This window comes from Manis javanica, chromosome 2, assembly GCF_040802235.1.
Source record: "Manis javanica isolate MJ-LG chromosome 2, MJ_LKY, whole genome shotgun sequence".
NCBI classification, from domain to species: domain Eukaryota; kingdom Metazoa; phylum Chordata; class Mammalia; order Pholidota; family Manidae; genus Manis; species Manis javanica.
This window is the reverse complement of record NC_133157.1, coordinates 113,456,328-113,480,206: the sequence shown is the minus strand read 5'-3', so window position 1 is coordinate 113,480,206 and position 23,879 is coordinate 113,456,328. Positions and strand designations below refer to the sequence as shown.

General features: G+C 44.4%; 1 protein-coding gene across 3 annotated transcripts in view; it reads left to right on the top strand.

Annotated features, from left to right (window-relative positions):
• The window catches only part of LOC140847800 (neuroepithelial cell-transforming gene 1 protein-like), a 77,721-nt gene that overhangs the window by 35,569 nt on the left and 18,273 nt on the right, over positions 1–23,879 (top strand). For 2 of the 3 annotated variants that reach the window (XM_073229155.1, XM_073229154.1), the window contains exon 2: positions 3,379–3,438. Coding sequence is in view for 1 of the 3 variants with exons in the window: in XM_073229153.1 (XP_073085254.1) it covers positions 17,912–18,022 (111 nt within the window). In the remaining 2 variants the exon portion in view is untranslated. Of the gene's footprint in view, positions 1–3,378; positions 3,439–15,927; positions 18,023–23,879 lie in introns of those variants that run through there. The other variant, XM_073229153.1, reaches the window with a different exon arrangement.

The window sequence follows — 23,879 nt, the reverse complement described above, 5'->3', positions numbered from 1 at the left end:
AGTTCTATAGATGTCTATTAGGTCCATCTGTTCTAGTGTGTTGTTCAGTGCCTGTGTGTCTTTACTTATTTTCTGCCCGGTGGATCTATCCTTTGGGGTGAGTGGTGTGTTGAAGTCTCCTACAATGAATGCATTGCAGTCTATTTCCCTCTTTAGTTCTGTTAGTATTTGCTTCACATATGCTGGTGCTCCTGTATTGGGTGCATATATATTTAGAATGGTTATATCCTCTTGTTGGACTGAGCCCTTCATCATTATGTAGTGTCCTTCTTTATCTCTTGTTACTTTCTTTGTTTTGAAGTCTATTTTGTCTGATATTAGTACTGCAACCCCTGCTTTCTTCTCACTGTTGTTTGCCTGAAATATGTTTTTCCATCCCTTGACTTTTAGTCTATGCTTATCTTTGGGTTTAAGGTGAGTTTCTTGTAAGCAGCATATAGATGGGTCTTGCTTTTTTATCCATTCTATTACTCTATGTCTTTTTATTGGTGCATTAAGTCCATTTACATTTAGGGTGACTATTGAGAGATATGTACTTATTGCCATTGCAGGCTTTAGATTCGTGGTTACCAAAGGTTCAAGGTTAGCTTCTTTAGTATCTTACTGCCTAACTTAGCTCGCTTATTGAGCTGTTATATACACTGTCTGGAGATTCTTTTCTTCTCTCCCTTCTTATTCCTCCTCCTCCATTCTTCATATGTTGTGTGTTTTGTTCTGTGCTCTTTTTAGGGGTGCTCCCATCTAGAGCAGTCCCTGTAGGATGCCCTGTAGAGGTGGTTTGTGGGAAGCAAATTCCCTCAGCTTTTGCTTGTCTGGGAATTGTTTGATCCCACCATCATATTTCAATGATAGTCGTGCTGGATACAGTATCCTTGGTTCAAGGCCCTTCTGTTTCATTGCATTAAGTATATCATGCCATTCTCTTCTGGCCTGTAGGGTTTCTGTTGAGAAGTCTGATGTTAGCCTGATTGGTTTTCCTTTATAGGTGACCTTTTTCTCTCTAGCTGCCTTTAAAACTCTTTCCTTGTCCTTGATCCTTGCCATTTTAATTATTATGTGTCTTGGTGTTGTCCTCCTTGGATCCTTTCTGTTGGGGGTTCTGTGTAATTCCATGGTCTGTTCGATTATTTCCTCCCCCAGTTTGGGGAAGTTTTCAGAAATTATTTCTTCAAAGACACTTTCTATCCCTTTTCCTCTTTCTTCCTCTTCTGGTATCCCTATAATACGAATGTTTTTCCTTTTGTATTGGTCACATATTTCTCTTAGTGTTGTTTCATTCCTGGAGATCCTTTTATCTCTCTCTATGTCAGCTTCTATACGTTCCTGTTCTCTGGCTTCTATTCCTTCAATGGCCTCTTGCATCTTATCCATTCTGCTTATAAATCCTTCCAGGGATTGTTTCACTTCTGTGATCTCTTTCCTGACATCTGTGATCTCCTTCCGGACTTCATCCCACTGCTCTTGCATTTTTCTCTGCATCTCATCCCACTGCTCTTGCATTTTTCTCTTCATCTCGTCCCATTGCTCTTGCATTTTTCTCTGCATCTCTGTCAGCATGTTCATGATTTTTATTTTGAATTCTTTTTCAGGAGGACTAGTTAGGTCTGTCTCCTTCTCAGGTGTTGTCTCTGTGATCTTTGTCTGCCTGTAGTTTTGCCTTTTCATGGTGATAGAGATAGTTTGCAGAGCTGGTACAAGTGACCACTGGAAGAGCTTCCCTTCTTGTTGGTTTGTAGCCTTTTCCTGGGAGAATAGCGACCTCTAGTTGCTTGTGCTGGGCAGCTGTGCGCAGACAGGGCTTCTGCTTCCTGCCCAGTTGCTTTGGGGTTTATCTCCGCTGTTGCTGTGGGCTTGGCCTGGCTGGGGCTGTTCCTCCAAAATGGTGGAGCCCCGTTGGAGGGGGAGCGGCCAGGAGGCTATTTATCTCCGTAAGGGGCCTCTGTGCTCCCTGCTGCCCAGGGGGTTAGAGTGCCCAGAGATCCCCAGATTCCCTGCCTCTGGTCTAAGTGACCTGTCCTGCCCCTTTAAGACTTCCAAAAAGCCCTGTCCAAACCAAAACAACAACAGCAACAATGAGAGAGGGAACAGAAAGAAAGAAAAAAAAAAAAAAAGGAAAAAACAAGCGATTTTTTTTTTTTTTTTTTTTTGTCCTCAGGTGCCGGTCCCTGGCACCCGCTCACTGGTCCTGCTGCCCTGTCTCCCTAGCACCAGGGTCCCTGTCCTTTCAAGGCTTCCAAAAAGCACCCACCCACTGGTCCCGCATGGAATGAACGCTCAATATTCTTTGTCCTCAGGCACTGGTCCCAGGCACCCGCTCACCAGTCCCGCCGCCCTGCCTCCCTAGCACCGGGGTCCCTGTACCTTCAAGGCTTCCAAAAAGCACTCCCCAAAAAGAGAAAAAAAGGGAAAAACGCGCGATTTCTTCCGTCCTCAGGTGCCAGTCTCAGGCACCCACCCACAGGTCCCACAGGGAAAAACGCAGGATATTCTTTGTCCTCACGTGCCGGTCCCAGGTACCCGCTCACCAGTCCCACCGCCCTGCCTCCCTAGCACCGGGGTCCCTGTCCCTTTTAGGCTTCCATAAAGCACTCGCAGAAAAGAGAAAAAAAAAAGGGGAAAAACGCGCGATTTCCTCTGTCCTCAAGCGCCGGTCTCAGGCACCCGCCCACCGGTCCCGCAGGGAAAAACGTGGGATATTCTTTGTCCTCAGGCGCCGGTCCCAGGCACCCGCTCACCAGTCCCGCCACCCTGCCTCCCTAGCACTGGGGTCCCCGTCCCTTCAAGGCTTCCAAAAAGCGCTCGCCAAAAAGAGAAAAAAAAAAGGGGGAAAAACGCGCGACCTCCTCCGTCCTCCGGCACCGGTCTCAGGCACCCGCCCGCCGGTCCCGCAGGGAGAAACGCAGGATATTCTTTGTCCTCCGGCGCCGTTCCCAGGCACCTGCTCACCGGTCCCGCCACCCTGCCTCCCCAGCAACGGGGGCCCGTCCCTCTAAGGCTTCCAAAAAGCGCTCGCCAAAAAAAAAAAAAAAAACCGCTCCGGTTTCTCTCCACCCGCCGGGAACTGGGGGAAGGGGCGCTCGGGTCCCGCCGGGCCGGGGCTTGTATCTTACCCCCTTCGCAAGGCGCTGGGTTCTTGCAGGTGTGGATGTGGTCTGGATGTTGTCCTGTGTCCTGTGGTCTCTATTTTAGGAAGATTTTTCTTTGTTATAATTTCATAGCTCTATGTGTTTTTGGGAGGAGATTTCCACTGCTCTACTCACGCCGCCATCCTGGCTCCCCAAAGGCTATTTTTTTAAAAGTAATTTTACTAGTTGTATGCAGTCTAATGGGTAACATGCATCCCTTCTATGTAAAAATGAAACCATTTTTTTCTTATAGAAAAGAAAATGAAGAGAGAAAGCTGATGATGTTGTAAGCCTTAGCAGCCTTGATCTGAAGGTAAGCCTTATACTACTCTGTCAAAGAAAAGCAATTTTATTTCTGTGGTGTAAGAATATGAATGCTGATTTATTTTGCATTTTTAATGTGCAAAACTGAGTAATATTGGCTCTCATAGATAAATTGTTTTTTCTGCTCTAGTACTTTGTTAAAAATTAAGAGAAAACCTCCCATAAATGATTTTAGGTCATATCTAATAATCACAATCTCAAATGCCTAAGAAGACCAGACATGTATCTGCAAAGAAGGGAGGTATGGATATGAAATACTATGGAATACTATTCAGCCATAAGAAGAAAACAAATCCTACCATTTGCAACAGCAAGGTTGGAGCTAGAGGGTACTGTGCTCAGTGAAATAAGTCACAGAGAAAGACAAATACCAAATGATTTCCCTCATTTGTGGAAAATTTTCTGCTCATTCTAATGTCAATTTAGTTTTCCTGAACTTCTACAGAGGAGCTTGGTTCAGAAAGCTTCTCTAACTTCATAGATCTCTCTCTCTTCTTTTCATGGTGGCTTGTTTCTGAGATGCTATCTTCATGTGTATTTCAAGCAAAAGTGAAGGAACAAAATAGCCGCAGACTATCTCAGACTCCAAGAAAGGGACTAGCAGTTACCGAAGTGGAGGGGAGGGAGGGAGGGAGGGAGAAGGGGATTTTGGGGTATCATGATTGGTGCACATGGTGTGTATGGGGTTACGGGGAAGACAGTGTAGCTCAGAGAAAACAAATTGGGACTCTGTGGCATCTTATTATACTGATGGACAGTGACTGCAGTGGGGTATGTGGGGACTCGATAATAAGAGTGACTGTAATAACCACATTGTTTTTCTTGTGAAACCTTGATACCTTCATAAATAAATAAATTAAATTAATAAATAAAAAGCAGGTATGGTGAAAGTAGAGCGCCATGTCCTTCCTAGAAGAGGTAGCTGCTGCTGTGCTCCAGCTATTGACGTGTGTGGCACTGTCAAAATAAAGGATTTTTTTTTGTGAAACCTCCTGATTTTTAACTGTTGGACCATGCAGGCCAGACAACTTGCCTGCAAGTCAGTTATAGCCCATGGGTTGACAGTGTGTGATGTTCGATAAACTAAAACTCAGTGCACACTTAAAAATGATTATGTATCATTTTGTGTAAAATTGTAGTTAAGTCCAAACACCTGGTATCTTTGAAATTGCTTATTCTATTTTTGTGATTTGGCAAATTTTATAGAGCCATCTTGGTTTTAAGGAATCTTTTTAAACATTGTTATGAGGAACTTACATAGTTTAAAGTAAGTTTTTTTAAATGTTTGACATGTTTAAGGATGACAGCTGCTACTGCTTTGAAGCAAAGTTATTTTCTAAAAATTAAGTTTTTATAGCTGTGTCATCAACATTTTAGCAAATACAGGAGGCCAGATTGTGTGCACGCATGTGTGTGTGTGGTTACAACATCTTTATAGAAGAATTATGTATTTTAAGTGTTGTGCTTTTTTCAAAACAGTTTTAGTTGCATTTTTTAAATTTGTATTTAAAGGAAGAAAATAGCATGAAAGGATAACCCTGGGTATTAAGATATGCTTCAAATCAAATACAAAAATAAGACAGTATTTGCAGTTTACCACAATAAAATCCATGGTCAAATGTACTTAAAGATCATCCTCCTTTTCTTCACCCCAGCTCCAGCAATTATCAATGTACCATCAGATCCATTTCACATCATCTATCCACTCACCTACCCTGCCTTAGATTATTTTTAAGCAAATCCTAGACATTCTGTCATTTCATCTGTATCATCAAATTCAGTATTCACACATGTGTTTTTGTTGTTGTTCATCTTGTAAGTTTGATTAGAATTCATATAGGGTCCATACATAGTGACTGATTATATCTCTTAAGTATCTTTTGATCTGTAGGTTTTCTCACTAGCTCTTTGTCTTCTTGCAGTTTTTTTGTTGTTAAAGAAACCATGTCTTTTTTCCTATAGAGCTTTCAACAGCTTGGATATTCATGAATGTATCCCCCTGGTATCATTTTCTATGTTCCTCTATCCCTTTATTTCAACTGATTGGTGGCTAGGTGTGGAGATTCTTTATATTGACTGTGTGCTTCACACGGGGAGGTATATGTCTTTTTGTGCTATTTTCAAAATTAGTTATCATTTCATAGATGCATTTTTTTCATTGGAGGTGGCAAAGCAGTGGTACTGTACTTTGTCAGCCCTTCTGTTTACTAACTGAAACATTTCAGTAAAAAGAAAATTCCCCTCATAACCATTTGGTTACTACAAAGTACTAACTTATACTAAAGGCAGAGCAAGTGCTTGATGCATTCCTTTACCAGTTTTTTAAATCATGAATTTTATTTATTAACATTCTCTAATGAATTTCAGTAGGGCACAGGAAATCAACATGTGACATACCTTAAATTTATACCATGTGAATTATGCCTAATAAAGCAGGGGGGGAAAGGACATAGGAGCCATCCTGAAGTAGCACTCAGTGGCCAAAGATGTGGTGATTTGATCATAGTAATAATAATAATTGAAGTGGATCATGATACAACAAGTGTGTTCATACCCATGAGTTTAAAAATACTACAAATGAAAAAATCATAGCTACTTTCTGGGGCTTGAAACCCATTGCAGGACACAGTGTGACCAAAGGAGATGACAGCAAACGTTCTTTTGGGGTGAAAAGGTTTATTACCGAGCTTCTGAGCCGAGCTTTCTATATAGTGCAATAATAGCTTATTCCATAAAGGTAGCCTAGCAACAGGCCAGTTACATCATCAGGTGGTTTAAGTTCCGTGAGAATCCTGGCCATAAGAACCCCAACTGGCCCACACAGCGAACTTTCCAGGGCCTGAAAGCCTTTGACAAGACAAGTGGCGAAGTCCACAGTGTTCATTGACTACTAAGGAGAAAGAAAGGCTTCTCTTATGGGAGGGGTGCTTCAGCAGGCTACCCCTAGGAGGGGGCAGGCAGTGGATTATCTGAGGGAAGCACAGGAGGAGGTGGCACGAGAATGCCAGATGCGGAGAATTAAGGTGAAGGTAAGAGCTTCTGAAGACTGAGCTAGCGTTGCTGTGAGGCACGGTAGAAAAGCTAAAGGTTGTGGCAGAGGAGGCACTTGGGGCAGGGGAGAGAAAGGTGCCATCAGCCCCAGAAACAGAGGAGCTGGGAAAGGATGAAGGGATGGTGTCAGAGGCACTGCCCCCTCCCGTATTGAAAGCACACCCAGTAGTTGTAAAGAAAATACCCAGCAGTTGAAAGTTCCCTTAGGAGAGGAGCAGTCCCCTCGTGGAGCACTCTGTGCTCCACCCCTATAGTCAGGCGGAGCTGGTGGATTTGGGGTTCTGGTTTAGGCAGAAGCCCTCAGAGTCAGTATCAGCTTGGCTCCTATGTCTGTGGGACTTAGGGGTGGATGAAATTGTTCTGTTGAGATCAGAGATGGGAAAGCTGGCAGCGATTATGAAATGCACATCAGACCCCAGAGAATCACTCCCTCCTCGATTGGCTTATAGCTGCACTTCGTCCTGTGTGGCCCAATCAGGGTGATCTACCATCCTCTCCTGTTAGATGGCAGATGTATGCTGAGCTCCAACAGGTGTTATGAGAGCTAAGCATAAGAAATGCCATGTGTAGTCCAGAGAATTATGGCCCATATGAAGAGATTTTCACTACTGGGTTGAGAAATACTGTGCTTCTAACACCTCCCACATCTGTCTTTGAGTCTCTAGTGGCCATTCTTTCCCCTCACTATGGCCAGCGCATAAGCAAGGTAACACGTACAGTAGCCGACTGAGGAGAGGTTGAAGCAATGAGAAAACGGAGAGAAATAAGGTCTTCTACTCACAAGAAGAACTTAAAGGATCTCATGAAGGTTACGAGGACGCAGATGTGGGTTGGTTTAATACCGGCAGGAGCAGATGAAAGGAAATTAGATGGAAAGTCAAATTAGGTCTTACTAGACCTATGGCAACATCTGAAAACAGAGCAGCAGTTCCAGCTATTAAGACCAAAGAGGCAGAGGTAAAAGCCAGAGCCACAAGTCCGAACTGTGTGTTTGCAAGACTTCCTGCTGGAGAGGGCGACAACCTCACTCGAGCCCACACAGGAAGACGATTGGGGAACATGGTTTGACTGAGGGGAAGGTCGATGTATCTACCCTGAAGGACCAGGGGGAACAGGAGGCCACATGTTGAAATAGCTATCCATTGGTCCCCAGTGAAGTGAACATACAATGTGTCCTGGCTCTGGCAGACACAGGGGCTGAATGTGCACTGATTCATGATAACCTTGAGCAGTTTTCCTGAGACCCCAGAATCATAGATGGATATAGGGATAAGGCTGAATGAAACAGGCCCAAATCCCTTGGGGAAAAGGGTGTCTACCCCAAAAAGAGTATAGTGGGTATATATCTCCTATCCCTGAGTATATTTTGGGGATTGATATCCTGCAGGGTGTATGGTTGCAGACCACTGCAGGTGAGTTCAGACTGGTAGTATGTGTGGGGAAGACAGTTCTGAGGGGACATGGTAGGCACCTTCTCATAGCTCTGCCTGTGCCTTGGCAGGTGACTAATATCAAACAGTACAAACTGCCTGGAGGATGTAAAGAGATTGGAGAAACTATCCAGGAGCTCGAAAAGGTGGGTATTATAAAGCCCACCCATAGTCCTTTCAATTCCCCAGTGTGGCCAGTAAAAAAGCCAGATGGCTCCTGGCATGTGATTGTGGATTAGAGAAAATTGAATAAAGTCATACCCCCTATGCATGCTGCTGTCCTCTCTATTGCACGCCTGATGGATACCCTCGGACATGAACTAGGAACATACCATTATGTGGCAGATCTTGCTAATGCCTTCTTTTCCATTGACATTGAGCAGGAAAGTCAGGAACAGTTTGCCTTCATGTAGGAAGGATGGCAATGGACTATCACCATGCTTCCACAGGGATACCTCCAGAGCCCCACCATCTGTCACGGACTTGTAGCCCAGGACGTGACTACATGGGAGAAACTGCCATTGCTGCGGCTGTATCATTATATTGATGATGTCATGTTCACATCCGATTCTCTTTCTGATCTAGAAGGTGTAGCATGTAAACTCCTGCAACATCTACAGGAGAAAGAATGGGCTGTGAACAGTACAAAGGTTCAGGGACCTGGTTTGTCTATCAGATTCTTGGGTGTCATCTAGTTGGGTGAGACCCAAGTTATACCAGAAGCAGTTAAGGTAAAGTCCAGGCTTTTCCTACCCCTACAACTGTAGCATTGCTGTAGGAGTTTCTGGATCTTCTAGGCTACTGGAGAGTTTATCCTGCACTTGGCACAAATTCTGAAGCCCTTATACCAGTTGGTATGAAAGGGCATCAGGTGGGACTAGGATGAGACTTGTGCATCTGCCTCTACTACAGCCAAATGGGCAGTCAAGGCCGTTCAGGCCTGGAGTGTGATAGACCCATCAAGGCCCTGTGAACTGGCTGCGCATGTGACTGAAGACGGTGTCTCTGGCAGCGGCTTGAAGGAACTTACCAACCTATTGGATTCTGGTCACAACTCTGGAAAGGGGAAGAGGCACGATACACTTTGATAGAAAAACAACTGGCTGCCGTATATCATGCCTTGCTGGCTACAGAACCCATCACTGGAATGGACCCGATAAAGTCAATAACCAACTCTCCCACCTGGCGTGGGTGTGACACTGGACCCAAAAGACAAGAAAAGGAGTGGTGTGGCACAAATGCCCACACTGGCCAAGTGGGGTGCTTACCTACAGCAACGTAGTGCCCTCTCTAGTAGCCCCTTGAGTGAAGATTTCCCAACGCTTATTGAGGCCGGTGACATATACCAGTGAAAAGCAGGAAGAACTTGCTTTTGAACCATTAGTAGCCAAAAGTCCTTATCGGGCGGGAAGAGCCTCTATGCCCAAAGATGCATGATACACAGACAGCTCCAGCTGTGGGCAGGCCCCAAAATAGAGGGCCATAGCTTTCCATCCTAAGACTGAGACAATATGGATGGAAGATGGTGAAGGGAAGAGCAGCCAACAGGCAGAGCTGTGGGCCATGTGGCTTGTCATCAGCCAGGAGGCCTCCACTATAGTTGTCTGCACTGACAGCTGGGCTGCCTATCAGATCTTGACCCTGTATCATGCCAACGGCCTGGCTGTTCACCGACCCATTTGGGGACAAGAATTGTGGCAAGACTTATGGACCTGTGCTCAGACTAAAATAATTACAGTTTACCGTGTGACAGGTCATTTGCCACTGGCATCCCCAGGAAATGATGAAGCAGATCAATTGGCCCTGATACATTGGTTAGAAGGAAAGCCTGCTTCTGATGTAGCCCAGTGGTTACATCAGTGTTTGTTGCATGTGAGGCAAAAGACAATGTGGGTTGTAGCCCGTCAGTGGGGCTTGTCTTTTTACTTTGAAGAAGTTAGTAGAGCCCGGCCGGAGTGTGTCGTGTGCTTCAAAAGGGACTTACACCAAGTTCCACAGCAACATGGGAAAATAACTAAGAGGGCTATACCCCTCGTCAGGTGGCAGATAGACTATATTGGGCCCCTACCTGTGTCAGAAGGATATCGTTATGCCATGACTTGTGTGGACACAGCTGCTGGACTTGTGGTTGCTTTTCCTACCCATTATGCACACCAGCAGACGACCAAAAGAAGCCTAGAGTGTCTTTGCCGCCTATGGCCCACCACAGGTAATTGAGAGTGATCAGGACACCCATTTTACTGGACATACACTGCAAGAATGGGTGCCACAGCTGGGAATCAAATGAAAGTTTCATATGCCATACAGTCCTACCGTGGCAGGCATGATGGAGAGGCACAGTGGCTTGTCAAAATTCGGACTAAAGTCAGATACCAATAGTCTGTGGGGATGGTCAGTCTGCTTATGTACCGTGCCATGGCATTTGAACGAGAGACCCCCCAAAAAGGAGACCTGAACCTCATAAACGTGTTAACACCTATGGCTGCCTCCCCTATGCAACTGCAAGTACAAACCAAGGAAGAATCACTGAAGCTGAGGTTTGGCCACCAGAATAATATCTTGCTGCCAACACCAACTTCACTGAACCCCAGAGACTCCATTGAGTGGACCTGGCCTAGGACCATTCAACACATGGACCAACGATGGCTGGCTCTCCTGGCACCTTGGGGACAAGGCCTGGAAGCTGGCCTCCTGTCTATTCCTGGAACGACCGCAGAGTGGTCCCCAAAGGTCACAGTAGTATATCCTGAAAGGCCAGAAGGTAGGAGATACTTAGCGGGCAGTTTGTTTTATCATTATGGCCAGTGCATGTACCTCCAGTAGCACTATATATAGACCCTTCAGTAACCCCGACGGGGAAAGGAGTAAAAGTATGGTATACTAGACCTGGAAGGGGGACCCCCTTTCTGCTACAGTTTTATCACAGGACCACTCTCTTGCATGCATCCTACCTGATGGACAAGATTTGCCTATGTTGTTGTCATTAAAACATGTGTCTTATCGCCTCTAAGGTCATTTGTGGATTAGGAACCTCCTCTGACTTGAGGATTATTATCATTTTTGTTATCTGTGTCAAAATCTTGTTGTATCTTAATTTTTGTTAATCTCTAAGTTGTTTTTATCGCCTGTTGCTGTTGTGGAATCTGGTTACACTGCCCCAGCTTTCTCGCACAGGGACCATTGAGGACGATTGAGAGCATGTAGATTGTAGGGCGAGAATCCTTCAGGGGTGGTGTCTTGCCAAAGGGTTTCAGACCCAGGGCAGTCGCTATGGATTCAGTGTGACCAAAGAAAATGACAGCAAAATGTTCTTTGGGGTGAAAGGGTTATACCCAACTTTATTTCCAGGTGGCAGGTCAGTCAGTAGAATCCCATTAACTCAGAGTGAGTCTGTATGCAGCAAGCCAGTCTCTGCCTCTGGGCCCCTTTGTCCACACAGCCAACCTCTGGGCCCCTCTGTCCTCACAGCCGTTCTCCGGGCCTCTCTGCACAGTCGTCCCGCACAGCTGCCCTCTGGGCCTCTTTCCTCGGCGCTGCCACCACTCCAGCCTCTTCTCTGTTCTCCAGCAGCCTTGCAGCCCTGCCACCGTGTTGCGTGCAGAGCAGTGGGCGGAGCTCTTTGTATAGAGTCAGCAGCCATGTATTGCCCACAGGTGTGCAGTGAGCTATTCAACCATGGCCAGGTGAGAATCCTGGCCACAGGAACTCTCATTTTATGCACAGGTGTGGAGTGTGGGGAAGTTAAGGTTCCTATGGCCAGGATCCTCACTGAACTTAAACCACCTGATGATGTAACTGGCCTGTTGTTAGGCTACTGCTTCCATGCCTTTAAGCAATGAGCTATTATTACACTATATGGAGAGCTCCACCCAGTGCTCTGGAAGGAGGCAGAAATGCTAGTGGTCGACCGCTGTGATAACAAACCGAGTAATAAGCACTTTCACCCCAAAGCATGTTACTGCTGTCATTTCTTTGGTCACATTGAATCCGTAGCATCTGAAACCTATTGGCAAGACAGACCCTCACCTCATATCTTAGAGGTTTGATAGACCTTCTTTTCTTCCAAGAGCTACAAAATATATGTAATTTTTTTTTCTTTGTAGTATATGCTACCATTTATCTAAGGGCTGAAACATAAATACATATTATGTATTTACTTTTACTTGTTGTTGCTGTTATCATTAATCTACAATTACATGGAGAACATTATGTTTACTCGGCTCTCCCCTTCACTAATTCCCCCCCACAAACCCCCCGTTACAGTCACTATCCATCAGCGTAGTAAGATGTTGTAGAATCACTACTTGTCTTCTCTGTGTTTCACAGCCCTCCCCTTTCCCCCACCCCCCACATTATACATGCTAATCATAATACCCCCTTTCTTCTTCCCCACCCTTATCCCTCCCTACCGTCCCATTCTCCCCAGTCCCTTTCCCCTTGGTAACTGTTAGTCCCTTCTTGGGTTCTTTGATTCGACTGCTGTTTTGTTCCTTCAGTTTTTCTTTGTTGTTATACTCCATATTTGAGCAAAATCATTTGGTATTTGTCTTTCTCCGCTTGGCTTATTTCACTGAGCGTAATACCCTATACCTCCATCCATGTTGTTGCAAATGGTAGAATTTGTTTTCTTCTTATGGCTGAGTAATATTCCATTGTGTGTATGTACCACAACTTCTTTATCCATTCATCTACTGATGGACACTTAGGTTGCTTCCATTTCTTGGCTATTGTAAATAGCACTGCGATAAACATAGGGGTGCATCTGTCTTTTTCAAACTGGGCTGCTGCATTCTTAGGGTAAATTCCTAGAAGTGGAATTCCTGGGTCAAATGGTAAGTCTATTTTGAGCATTTTGAAGAACCTCCATAGCGCTTTCCACAGTGGTTGAACTAATTTACATTCCCACCAGCACTGTAGGGGGTTTCCCCTTTCTCCACAACCTTGCCAACATTTGTTGTTGTTTGTCTTTTGGATGGTAGCCATCCTTACTGGTGTGAGGTGATATCTCATTGTGGCTTTAATTTGCATTTCTCTGATAACTAGCGATGTGGAGCATCTTTTCATGTGTCCGTTGGCCATCTGAATTTCTTCTTCGGAGAATTCTCTGTTTGACTCCTCTGCCCATTTTTTAATTGGATTATTTGCTTTTTGTTTGTTGAGGTGCATGAGCTCTTCATGTCTTTTGGATGTCAAGCCTTTTTCAGATCTGTCATTTACGAATATATTCTCCCATGCTGTAGGGTACCTTTTTTTTTCTATTGATGGTGTCCTTTGATGTACAGAAGGTTTTCAACTTGATGTAGTCCCACTTGTTCATTTTTGCTTTTGTTTTCCTTGCCCGGGAGATATGTTCATGAAGAAGTCACTAATGTTTATGTCCAAGAGATTTTGCCTATGTTTTTTTCTAAGAGTTTTATGGTTTCATGACTTGCATTCAGGTCTTTGATCCATTTCGAATTTACTTTTGCATATGGGGTTAGACAGTGATCCAGTTTCATTCTCTTACATGTAGCTGTCCAGTTTTGCCAGCACCATCTGTTGAAGAGACTGTCATTGCCCCATTGTATGTCCATGGCCCCTTTGTCAAATATTAGTTGACCATATATGTTTGGAGTCTCTATTCTTTTCCATTGGTCTGTGGCTCTGTTCTTGTGCCAGTACCAAATTGTCTTGATTACTAGACAAGCTTTGTAGTAGAGCTTGAAGTTGGGGAGTGAGATCCCCCCCACTTTATTCTTCCGTCTCAGGATTGCTTTAGCTATTTGGGGTCTTTGGTGTTTCCATATGAATTTTTGAACTATTTGTTCCAGTTCATTGAAGAATGCTGTTGGTAGTTTGATAGGGATAGCATGGAATCTGTATATTGCTTTGGGCAGGATGGCCATTTGACGATATTAATTCTTCTTGGCCAAGAGTATGGGATGAATTTCCATTTGTTAGTGTCCTCCTTAATTTCTCTTAAGAGTGTCTTATAGATTTCAGGGTATAGGTCTTTCATTTCTTTGGTTAGGTTTATTCCTAGGGATTTTATTCTTTTTGAGGCAATTGTGAATGGAATTGTTTTCCTGATTTCTCTTTCTATTGGTTCATTGATAGTATAGGAAAGTGGCAGATTTCTGTATGTTAATTTTGTATCCTGCAACTTTGTTGTTTTCTCATATCAGTTCTGGTAGTTCTGGAGTGGAGTCTTTAGGGTTTTTTATGTACAATATCATGTCATTTACAAATAGTGACAGTTTAACTTCTTCTTTACCAATCTGGATTCCTTGTATTTCTTTGTTTTGTCTAATTGCCATTGCTAGGACCTCCAGTACTATGTTGAATAACAGTGGGGATAGTGGGCATCCCTGTCTTGTTCCCGATGTCAGTGAAAAGGTTTCAGCTTCTCACTGTTCAGTATGATGTTCGTTGTGGGTTTATCATATATGGCCTTTATTATGTTGAGGTACTTGCCCTCTATACCCATTTTGCTGAGAGTTTTTATCATGAATGGATGTTGAATTTTGTTGAATGCTTTTTCAGCATCTATGGAGATGATCATGTGGTTTTTGTCCTTTTTGTTCATGTGGTGGATTTTCAAATGTTGTACCATCCTTGCATACCTGGGATGAATTGCACTTGGTCGTGCTGTATGATCCTTTTGATATATTTTTGAATTTGGTTTGCTAATATTTTATTGAGTATTTTTGCATCTACGTTCATCAGGGATATTGATCTGTAATTTTCTTTTTAGTCTGTAATTTTCTTTGCCTGGGTTTGGTATTAGGGTGATGTTGGCTTCATAAAAGGAGTTTGGGAGTATTCCCTCCTCTTCTCTTTTTTTGGAAAACTTTAAGGAGAATGGGTATTATGTCTTCTCTGTATGTCTAATAAAATTCTGAGGTAAATCCATCTGGTCCAGGGGTTTTTTTCTTGGGTAGTTTTTTGATTACTGCTTCAATTTCTTTGCTCGTAATTGGTTTGTTCAACTTTTGTGTTTCTTCCTTGGCCTGTTCCTCTCAGTGCCTCTGTGTCCTAACTTATTTTCTGTCTGGTGGATCTATCCTTTGGAGTGAGTGGCCTGTTGAAGTGTCCTAAAATGAATGCATTGCATTCTATTTCCTCCTTTAGTTCTGTTAGTATTTGTTTCACACATGCTGGTTATCCTGTGTTGGGAGCATATATATTTATAATAGTTATATCCTCCTGTTGAACTGACCCCTTTATCATTATGTAATGTCCTTCTTTATCTCCTGTTACTTTCTTTGTTTTGAAGTCTATTTTGTCTCGTACTAGTACTGCAACACCTGCTTTTTTTCTCCCTGTTGTTTGCATGAAATGTCTTTTTCCATCCCTTGACTTTTACTCTGTACATGTCTTTGGGTTTGAGGTGGTTCTCTTGTAAGCAGCAGCATATAGATGGGTTTTGCTTTTTCATCCATTCTATTACTCTGTGTCTTTTGATTGGTGCATTCAGTCCATTTACATTCAGCGTGACTATTGAAAGATTTGTACTTATTGCCATTGCAGGCTTTAGATTCGTGGTTACCTAAGGTTCAAGGTTATCTTCTTTAGTATCTTACTGTCTAACTTAACTCGCTTATTGAGCTGTTATAAACACTGTCTGGTGATTCATTATTTCTCTCCCTTCTTATTCCTCCTCCTCCATTCTTTATATGTTGGTTGTTTTATTCCGTGCTCTTTTGTGTTTCCTTTAACTGCTTTTATGGGTAGTTTATTTTATTTTTTGCCTTTGGTTAGTATTTGGTTGGTCTGCTTTCTTTGCTGTGATTTTACTTTCTCTGGTGACATCTATTTAGCCTTAGTAGTGCTTCCATCTAGAGCAGTCCCTTTAAAATATCCCGTAGAGGTGGTTTGTGGAAGGCAAATACCCTCAACTTTTGCTTGTCTGGGAATTGTTGAATCCCTCCTTTATATTTAAATGATAGTCGTGCTGGATACAGTATTCTTGGTTCAAGGCCCTTCTGTTTCATTGCATTAAATGTATCACGCCATTCTCTTCTGGCCTGTAAGGTTTCTGTTAAGAAGTCTGTTGATAGTCTGATGGGTTTTCCTTTGGAGGTGCCCTTTTTTCTCACTCTGGCTGCCTTTAGTACTCTGTCCTTGTCTTTGATCTTTGCCATTTTAATTATTATATATCTTGGTGTTGTCCTCCTTAAATCCCTTGTGTTGGGAGATCTGTGGGCTTCCATGGTCTGAGAGACTATTTCCTCCCCTAGTTTGGGGAAGTTTTCAGCTATTATTTCTTCAAAGACGCTTTCTATCCTTTCTTCTCTTCTTCTTCTGGTACTCCTATAATGCGCATATTGTTCCATTTGAGTTGGTCACTCAGTTCTCTTAATATTCTTTCATTCCTGGTGATCTTTTTATCTCTCTCTGCCTCAGCTTCTCTGTATTCCTGTTTCTCTGATTTCTGTTCCATTACCGGTTTCATTCACCTCATCCAGTCTGCTCTTAGGTCTTTCCAGAGATTGTTTTATTTCTGTATTCTCCCTCCTGACTTCATCCCTTAGCTCTTATACTTCTCTGCAAGACCATCAGCCTGGTTATGACCTTTGTTTTGAATTCTTTTTCGGGAAGATTGGTTGAATCTATCTCCCCAGGCCCTTTTGGCGGTTATCTGGGTAATTCTGGACTAGACCAAATTCTTCTGCCTTTTCATAGCGATAGAGGTAGTTGTAGGCAGATAGCGAAAGTGTCAACTGGGAAAACAAAGTCCCTTCCTGGTTGCTGGTCACCTTGCCCTTCTCCGCTGCCTGTGTCGGTTACCTGGTAGGGACTCTTGGATCATCTTTTCCAGTAAGACCTAAACCACAAGAAATGGTCTCCAATGTCTGCAGAGGAGATTTTGATTAGATGTGAAGAATTTCACAATACCACAACTTTTGCAATGTCTGCAGAGGAGACCCAATTGGAGAGAAGGTAGCCCAAACAGTGCCCCTCTCCGTGGGCTGGCCCCATAAGTGCCCCAGCTTATGTGTGAAAACTCTGATAGCTCTCCCAGGGACACCTGCAGCATGCCTGAGAACCAGGCTGTCCCAGTAAAATCCCCTGGCCAAGGTCCTCTGCCTCATTTTATGAGTAGAATTTTGGTTCTTGAATCCAGACTCTTGCAGCCTTATGCAAGTCCCAGATATAGCACAGTCATAACTTACAAACTAAAAGTACTCCCTAAGGAGAGCCCCCAGTTTGGAGCAAGACTGTATCTGTATCCCAAAACCTGTGGGGAAATGTTCATCTGTTCCCAAACAGAGGTTTCCACTAACAGGGAACAAAGCAGGCAAAGAGGTTTTGCAACAAGCAAGCCCTCAGTTTCAAAGCTGTGGGGCATCTAGGACTCCATAGAGCTAAAGCAGACTTCTTTAACCCAGAACGCAGGATAGCCCAGAGGCAAAGAAAGGGCATGTGGCATCTGATCCCATCCACAACCTCTCCTCTCACCAGCAGCCTGCTGGAAGGGAGGGTGCTACTGGGAAGAGAGGACAGCTCCCTCCTGTGGAATTAAAGCTTTATTGTGATCAGGGCTCTTTTACAGCAAAAACAAAGCCATAGTGATGGCTTCTGGAAAATGAACAGCCAAGTATTTCTTTCAATGTGTATTTCATTCATCCATCCATTTACAGTTATTTGTTGAAAGTCTATGTGCCTGATACTGTGCTGTTTTCTAGAGATTGAGAAACTCCTGCCCTCGGGCAGCGAGGTGAGCAAGCCACACCCACAGGTGCGCTGCAGATGCCTCAGACCTCAGACCTCCCTGGTACTGGTGGTGCCATCCAAGTGAGAAAGAGGGGCGTGGCCAGTAGGTAGCCTAGCAACAGGCCAGTAACATCATGAGGTGGTTAACATTCCGTGAGAATACTGGCCATAAGAACCCCAACTGCCCCACACAGCGAACTTGCCAGGGGCTGAAAGCCTTTGGCAAGACAAGTGGCGAAGTTCACAGTGTTCATTGACTACTAAGGAGAAAGAAAGGCTGCCCTTATGGGTGCGGTGCTTCAGCGGGCTGCGCCTCAGAGGGGGCAGACAGTGGATTGTCTAAGGGAAGCACAGGAGGAGGCACGAGAAGGCGAGATGTCGAGAATTAAGGTGAAGGTAAGAGCTGCTGAAGACTGAGCTAGCATTGCTGTGAGGCACGGTAGAAAAGCTAAAGGTTGTGGCAGCGGAGGCACTCAGGGGAGGGGAGAGAAAGATGCCATCAGCCCCCGAAATGGAGGAGCTGGGGAAGGATGAAGGGGTTGGTGCCAGAGGCACTGACCCCTCCTGTATTGAAAGCACGCCCAGTGGCTGTAAAGGAAATAAAAGACCCAGCAGCTGAAAGTTCCCCTAGGCGAGGAGTAGCCCCCCTCCCCAGGTCGTGGGGCACTCTATGGACCACCCCTATACTCAGGCTGAGCTGGTGGATTTGGGCTCCCAGTTTAGGCAGAAGCCCTCAGAGTCAATATCAGCTTGGCTCCTGCGTCTCTGGTACTTAGTTACAGCCATTAAGACCAAAGAGGCAGAGGTCAAAGCCAGAGCCACAAGTCCCACCTGTGTGTTTGCAAGACTTCCTGCTGTAGAGCGAGCCAGTGTCACTCGAGCCCACACAGGAAGACGATTGGGGAACACGGTTTGACTGAGGGGAAGGTCAAGGTATCTCCCCTGAGAGACCAGGGGGGAACAGTAGGCCACATGTTGAAAAAGCTATCCATTGGTCCCCAGTGAATATACAAGGTATTCTGGCTCTGGTGGACACAGGGGCGGAATGTTCACTGATTTATGGTAACCGTGAGCAGTTTCCCCAGGGCCCTCAGTATCATAGCTGTATATGGTGGTAAGGCTATCAGAGTGAATCAAGCGCAAATCCCTTTGGGAATTTGGGAATAGGGTGTCTACTCCCAAAAGAGTATATTGTATATATATCTCCTATCCCTGAGTATATTTTGGGGATTGATATCCTGCAGGATCTATGGTTGCAGACAACTGCAGGTGAGTTCAGACTGAGAGTACGTGTGGTGAAGGCAGTTCTGAGGAGACATGGTATGCGCCTGCCTATAGCTTTGCATGTGCCTTGGCGGGTGACCAATACCAAACAATATAAACTGCCTGGAGGATGTAAAGAGATTGGAGAAAGTATCCAAGCGCTGGAAAACGTGGGTATTATAAAGCCCACCCGTAGTCCTTTAAATTCCCCAGTGTGGCCAGTAAAAAAGCCAGATGGCTCCTGGCATGCGACTATGGATTTTAGAGAAATGAATAAAGTCATACCCCCATGCATGCTGCTGTCCCCTCTATTGCCTGATGGATACCCTCAGCCACGAACTAGGCACCTACCATTATGTGCTGGATCTTGCTAATGCCTTCTTTTCCATTGACATTGAGCAGGAAAGTCAGGAACAAATTGACTTCACGTGGAAAGGATGGCAATGAACTTTCTCCGTCCTTCCACAGGGATACCTCCAGAGCCCCACCATCTGTCATGGACTTGTATCCCAGGACGTGACTACATGGGAGAAACCTCCAGTGGTGCAGATGTATCATTATATTGATGATGTCGTGTTCACATCCGATTCTCTTTCAGATCTAGAAAGTGTAGCACCTAGACTGCTACAATATCTACAGGAGAAAGGGGTGGGCTGTGAACCAGTACGAAGGTTCAGGGGACCTGGTTTGTCTGTCAAATTGTTGGTGGTTGTCTGGTTGGGTAAGACCAAAGCTATACCAGAAGCAGTTATAGATAAAGTCCAGGCCTTTCCTACCCCTCCAACTATAGCATTGCTACAGGAGTCTCTGGGTCTTCTAGGCTACTGGAGAGAGTTTATCTCACACTTGGTACGAATTCTGAAGCCCTTATACCGGTTGGTATGAAAAGGCCTCAGGTGGGAGTGGGGTGAAACTTGTACACATCTGCCTTCACTACAGCCAAACAGGCAGTGAAGGCCGTTGAGGCCTTGAGTGTGATAGACCAATTAAGGCCCTGTGAGCTGCATGTACATGTGACTGAAGATGGTTATAGCTGGGGTCTCTGGGGGCGGCTTGAATGAACTTGCCACTGTATTGGATTCTGGTCACAACTTTGGAAATGGGCAGAGGTATGATATACTTTGATAGAATAACAACTGAATGCCATGTATCACTCCTTGCTGGCTACAGAACCCATCACTGGAATGGCCCCGATAAGGTAAATACCCACCAATCCCATCTTGGGGTCGGTACGAGAGTGGATGCAAAAGCCAAGGAGTGGTGTGGCACAAATGCCCACAATGGCCAAGTGGGGTTCTTACCCTCAGCAGCATAGTGCCCTCTCCAGTAACCCCTTGAGTGAAGAACTCCAGTGCTTATTGGGCTGGTGACATATACTTGTGAAAAGCAGGAAGAATTTGCTTTTTGAACCATTAGTAGCAGAAAGACCCTATCGGGAGGGAAGAGCCCCTGTACCTGAGGATGCATGGTACACAGATGGTCCCAGCCATGGGCAGTCCTCAAAATGGAGGGCCATAGCTTTCCATCCTAAGACTGAGACAATATGGATGGAATATGGTGGGGGGAAGTGCAGCCAATGGGCAGGGTAGCAGGCTGTGTGGCTTGTGATCAGCCAGGAGCCCTCCCCTATAGTTGTCTGTACTAACAGCTGGTCTCTCTATCGGGGCTTGACCCTGTGGCTACCAGCCTAGTACAATGCCAAGTGGCTGGTTGGTCACCTACCCCTTTGGGGACAGGAATTGTGGCAAGACTTATGAGCCTGTGGTCAGAGTAAAATAATTACAGTATACCATGTGACAGGTCATTTGTCAGTGGCTCCCCAGGAAATGATGAGGCAGATAAATTGGCCCAGATACATTGGTTAGAAGGAAAGCCTGCCTCTGATGTAGCCCAGTGGTTACATCAATGTTTGTTGCATGAGGGTGTTAAAGACAATGTGGGCTGTAGCCTGTCAGTGGGGCTTGTCTTTGACCTTTGAAGAAGTTAGTAGAGCCCGGCAGGAGTGTGCCGTATTCTCCAAAGGGACTTACACCAAGTTCCACATCAATATTGGACAATAACTAAGGGGCCTATACCCCTCGTCAAGTGGCAGATAGACTCTGTTGGGCCTCTACCTGTGTCAGAAGGATATCAGTATGCCATGACTTGTGTGGACACAACTACTGGACTTCTGGTTGCTTTTCCTACCTGTTGTGCACACCAGCAGACAACCAAAAGAGGCCTGGAGTGACTCTCTGCCACCTATTGCTGACCACAGGTAACTGAGCATAATCTGGACACCCATTTTACTGGACATACACTGCAAGAATGGGTGCCACAGTTGGGAATCAAATGCAGGTTTCATGTGTTATACAATCCTACCACAGCAGGCATGACAGAGAGGCACAGTGGCTTGTCAAAATCTGGACTAAAGTCAATTACTAATAGTCTGTGGGGTCAGTCCGTCTGTTTGTGGACCATGCTATAGCGTTTGAACGAGAGACCCCAAAACGGAGCCCTGATCCCCATAGACATGCTAAACACATATGGCTGCCTCCCCTATAACCACTGCAAGGACAAACCAAGGAAGAATCACTGAAGCTGAGGTTCGACCACAGGAATAAAATCTTGCTGCCAGCACCAACTGCACTGAACCCTGGAGACTCCATTGAGTGGACATGGCCTTGGACCTTTCGACACCTGGACCAACGATGGCTGGCTCTCCTGGTACCTTGGAAACAAGGCCTAGAAGCTGGCCTCCTATCTGTATTACTGGAATAACCTCAGAGTGGCCTCCAAAGGTCATAGTAGTGTATCCTGAATGGCCAGAAGGGAGGAGAATCCTACGCGGCAGTTTTGTTTTATCATTATGGCCTGTGCATGCACCTCCAGTAGCACTATGTAACCCCCATAGGGAAAGGAGTAAAAGTATGGTATACTAGACCTGGACCCCCTTCCTGCTACATTCCTGTCTTAGGACTACTCTCTTGCATGCATCCTACCTGATGGACAAGATTTACATATGTTGTTGTCATTTAAACATGTTCTCATGTGTCTTATCACCCCTAAGGTCTTTGTGGATTGGGAACTTCCTCTGGCCTGAGGATTATTATAATTGTTGTTATTAGGAACCTCCTCTGGCTGAGGATTACTATAATTTTTGTTATCTGTATCAAAATCTTGTTGTATCTTAATTTTTGTTATTATCTCTAAGTTGTTGTTTTTCTCTGTTGCTGTTGTGGAATCTAGTGACAGTGCTCCAGGTTTCTCGCACAGGGACCACTGTGGAAGATTGAGAGCATGTAGATTGTAAGGCGAGAATCATGGAGTGGTGGAGTGTGGGGGAGTTGGGGTTCCTATGGCCAGGATCCTCACTGAACTTAAACCACCTGGTTATGTAATTGGCCTGCTGCGTGTCTGCCACTTCCAGGCCTTCAGGCAATGAGCTATTATTGCATCATATGGAGAGCTCGGCCCAGTAATCTGGGTGGAGGCAGAAATGCTAGTGGTTGGCCCACCTCCGTGGTAACATGCCAGGTAATAAACACTTTAACCCAAATAATCGTTCTATTGTCATTTCTTTGGTCACACTGCATCCATAGCGAACTCGCTGGGGTCTGAAACCATTGGCCAGACAGACCCTCACCTCATATCTTAGAGGTTTGATAGACCTTCTTTACTTCCAAGATAACAATATACTCCAGGACCACTTGCACTTTTTTTTTCTGCTCCACACCTGAAACGAGTTATTTCTAAAAGCCCTGGTTTCCTTAGGAAATAGTAGATGCTAAAATCTGGGCATTTTTATGTACACTCCTTGGATTGATCATTGTTTCTCATCCTGTTTTATGAGCAGAGCTAGGAAATATATGTAATTTTTTAAGATATAATAAATCATGAATTTATACTCTTTCCAATTCAAGGCTAAGGGTTTTCACATAATCTTGTCAGTCTTATTATCTAGATCTCTTTGAACTGCACCGAAAATCTGGGTTCCTGGAGATACTGACTTAATTATTCACTTGATTTCCCCATGGGTCAAAGACAGCAGTCTACATTTCTATAAATTACTACTGTTACAGTTACTGAAAACATTCTATGGGTTACCTGTCATTTTCTTTTGCTCTTTTACATATAGGTTATAGTAAGGATGTACAAATTACCATGTTTTCAAATTACTGAACTAATTCTTTTCTGTGTGTAATTATGACAACTCACTTATTTCTTTTATGCTATAGAGACATTACTCCACATTTTCTGTTTCTTATCATAGTTTTCAATGGGACGCATGATTTTTTCTGTTACTTTTTAAGTGCAGTAAGTTTTTCCTGTAATTTTAGGTCAGAGGAGTGGGTCAAATAGCCTGTTTTTTAGCTTTGTAACTGGAGTTCTCTCTTCTATTGTTTTCACAAAGTGATTTCTAAAAATACAACTCTCAGGCTATCTGAGAGCTTTCCTTTTTTTTGACCCACCTCTCTTTATCTGAACTTTTCTTGTCTTTGTTTCTCTTACTCTGTTCTGCTCAATTTGGATCCTACTCCTTAAAGTTTTTCTCAGAGCAATGTTAGTTTTGAGAGCTTATAGGGCTCAGACTGCTTCAGCACCAATAGACTTTGTTCTTACTCTCAGCCTGAGAATTCAATCCTTGGAGTCCTTCCCAGGCTAGTCTCCTGTTTTCATGCCACTGAAGGGCCCTATGCTCAGGGCCACCAGAGAAGTCCAGTTTTCTTCTCTCTGCATCTTTGGGCACAAATGCTGACACCATGTAGGTCTCAGAGCTGTCTGACAAACTAAAGGTTTTGGGGGAAACACTGTCTCTTCATTTTGTTGTAGCTTGGCTTTTCTGTTTTGTTATGGTTTTTTTTTTTTCTTTGAAGAGTGAAGACCTGTTAAATATTTAATTTACGTAGTAATGAGTGAGCCAGCAGAATGATGAAGCTGGTCAGAGTGCTGTGGAAACACTGAAGTATTCTAGTCACTGAAGAGTGATGGAATAAGATTGCTAAATTAA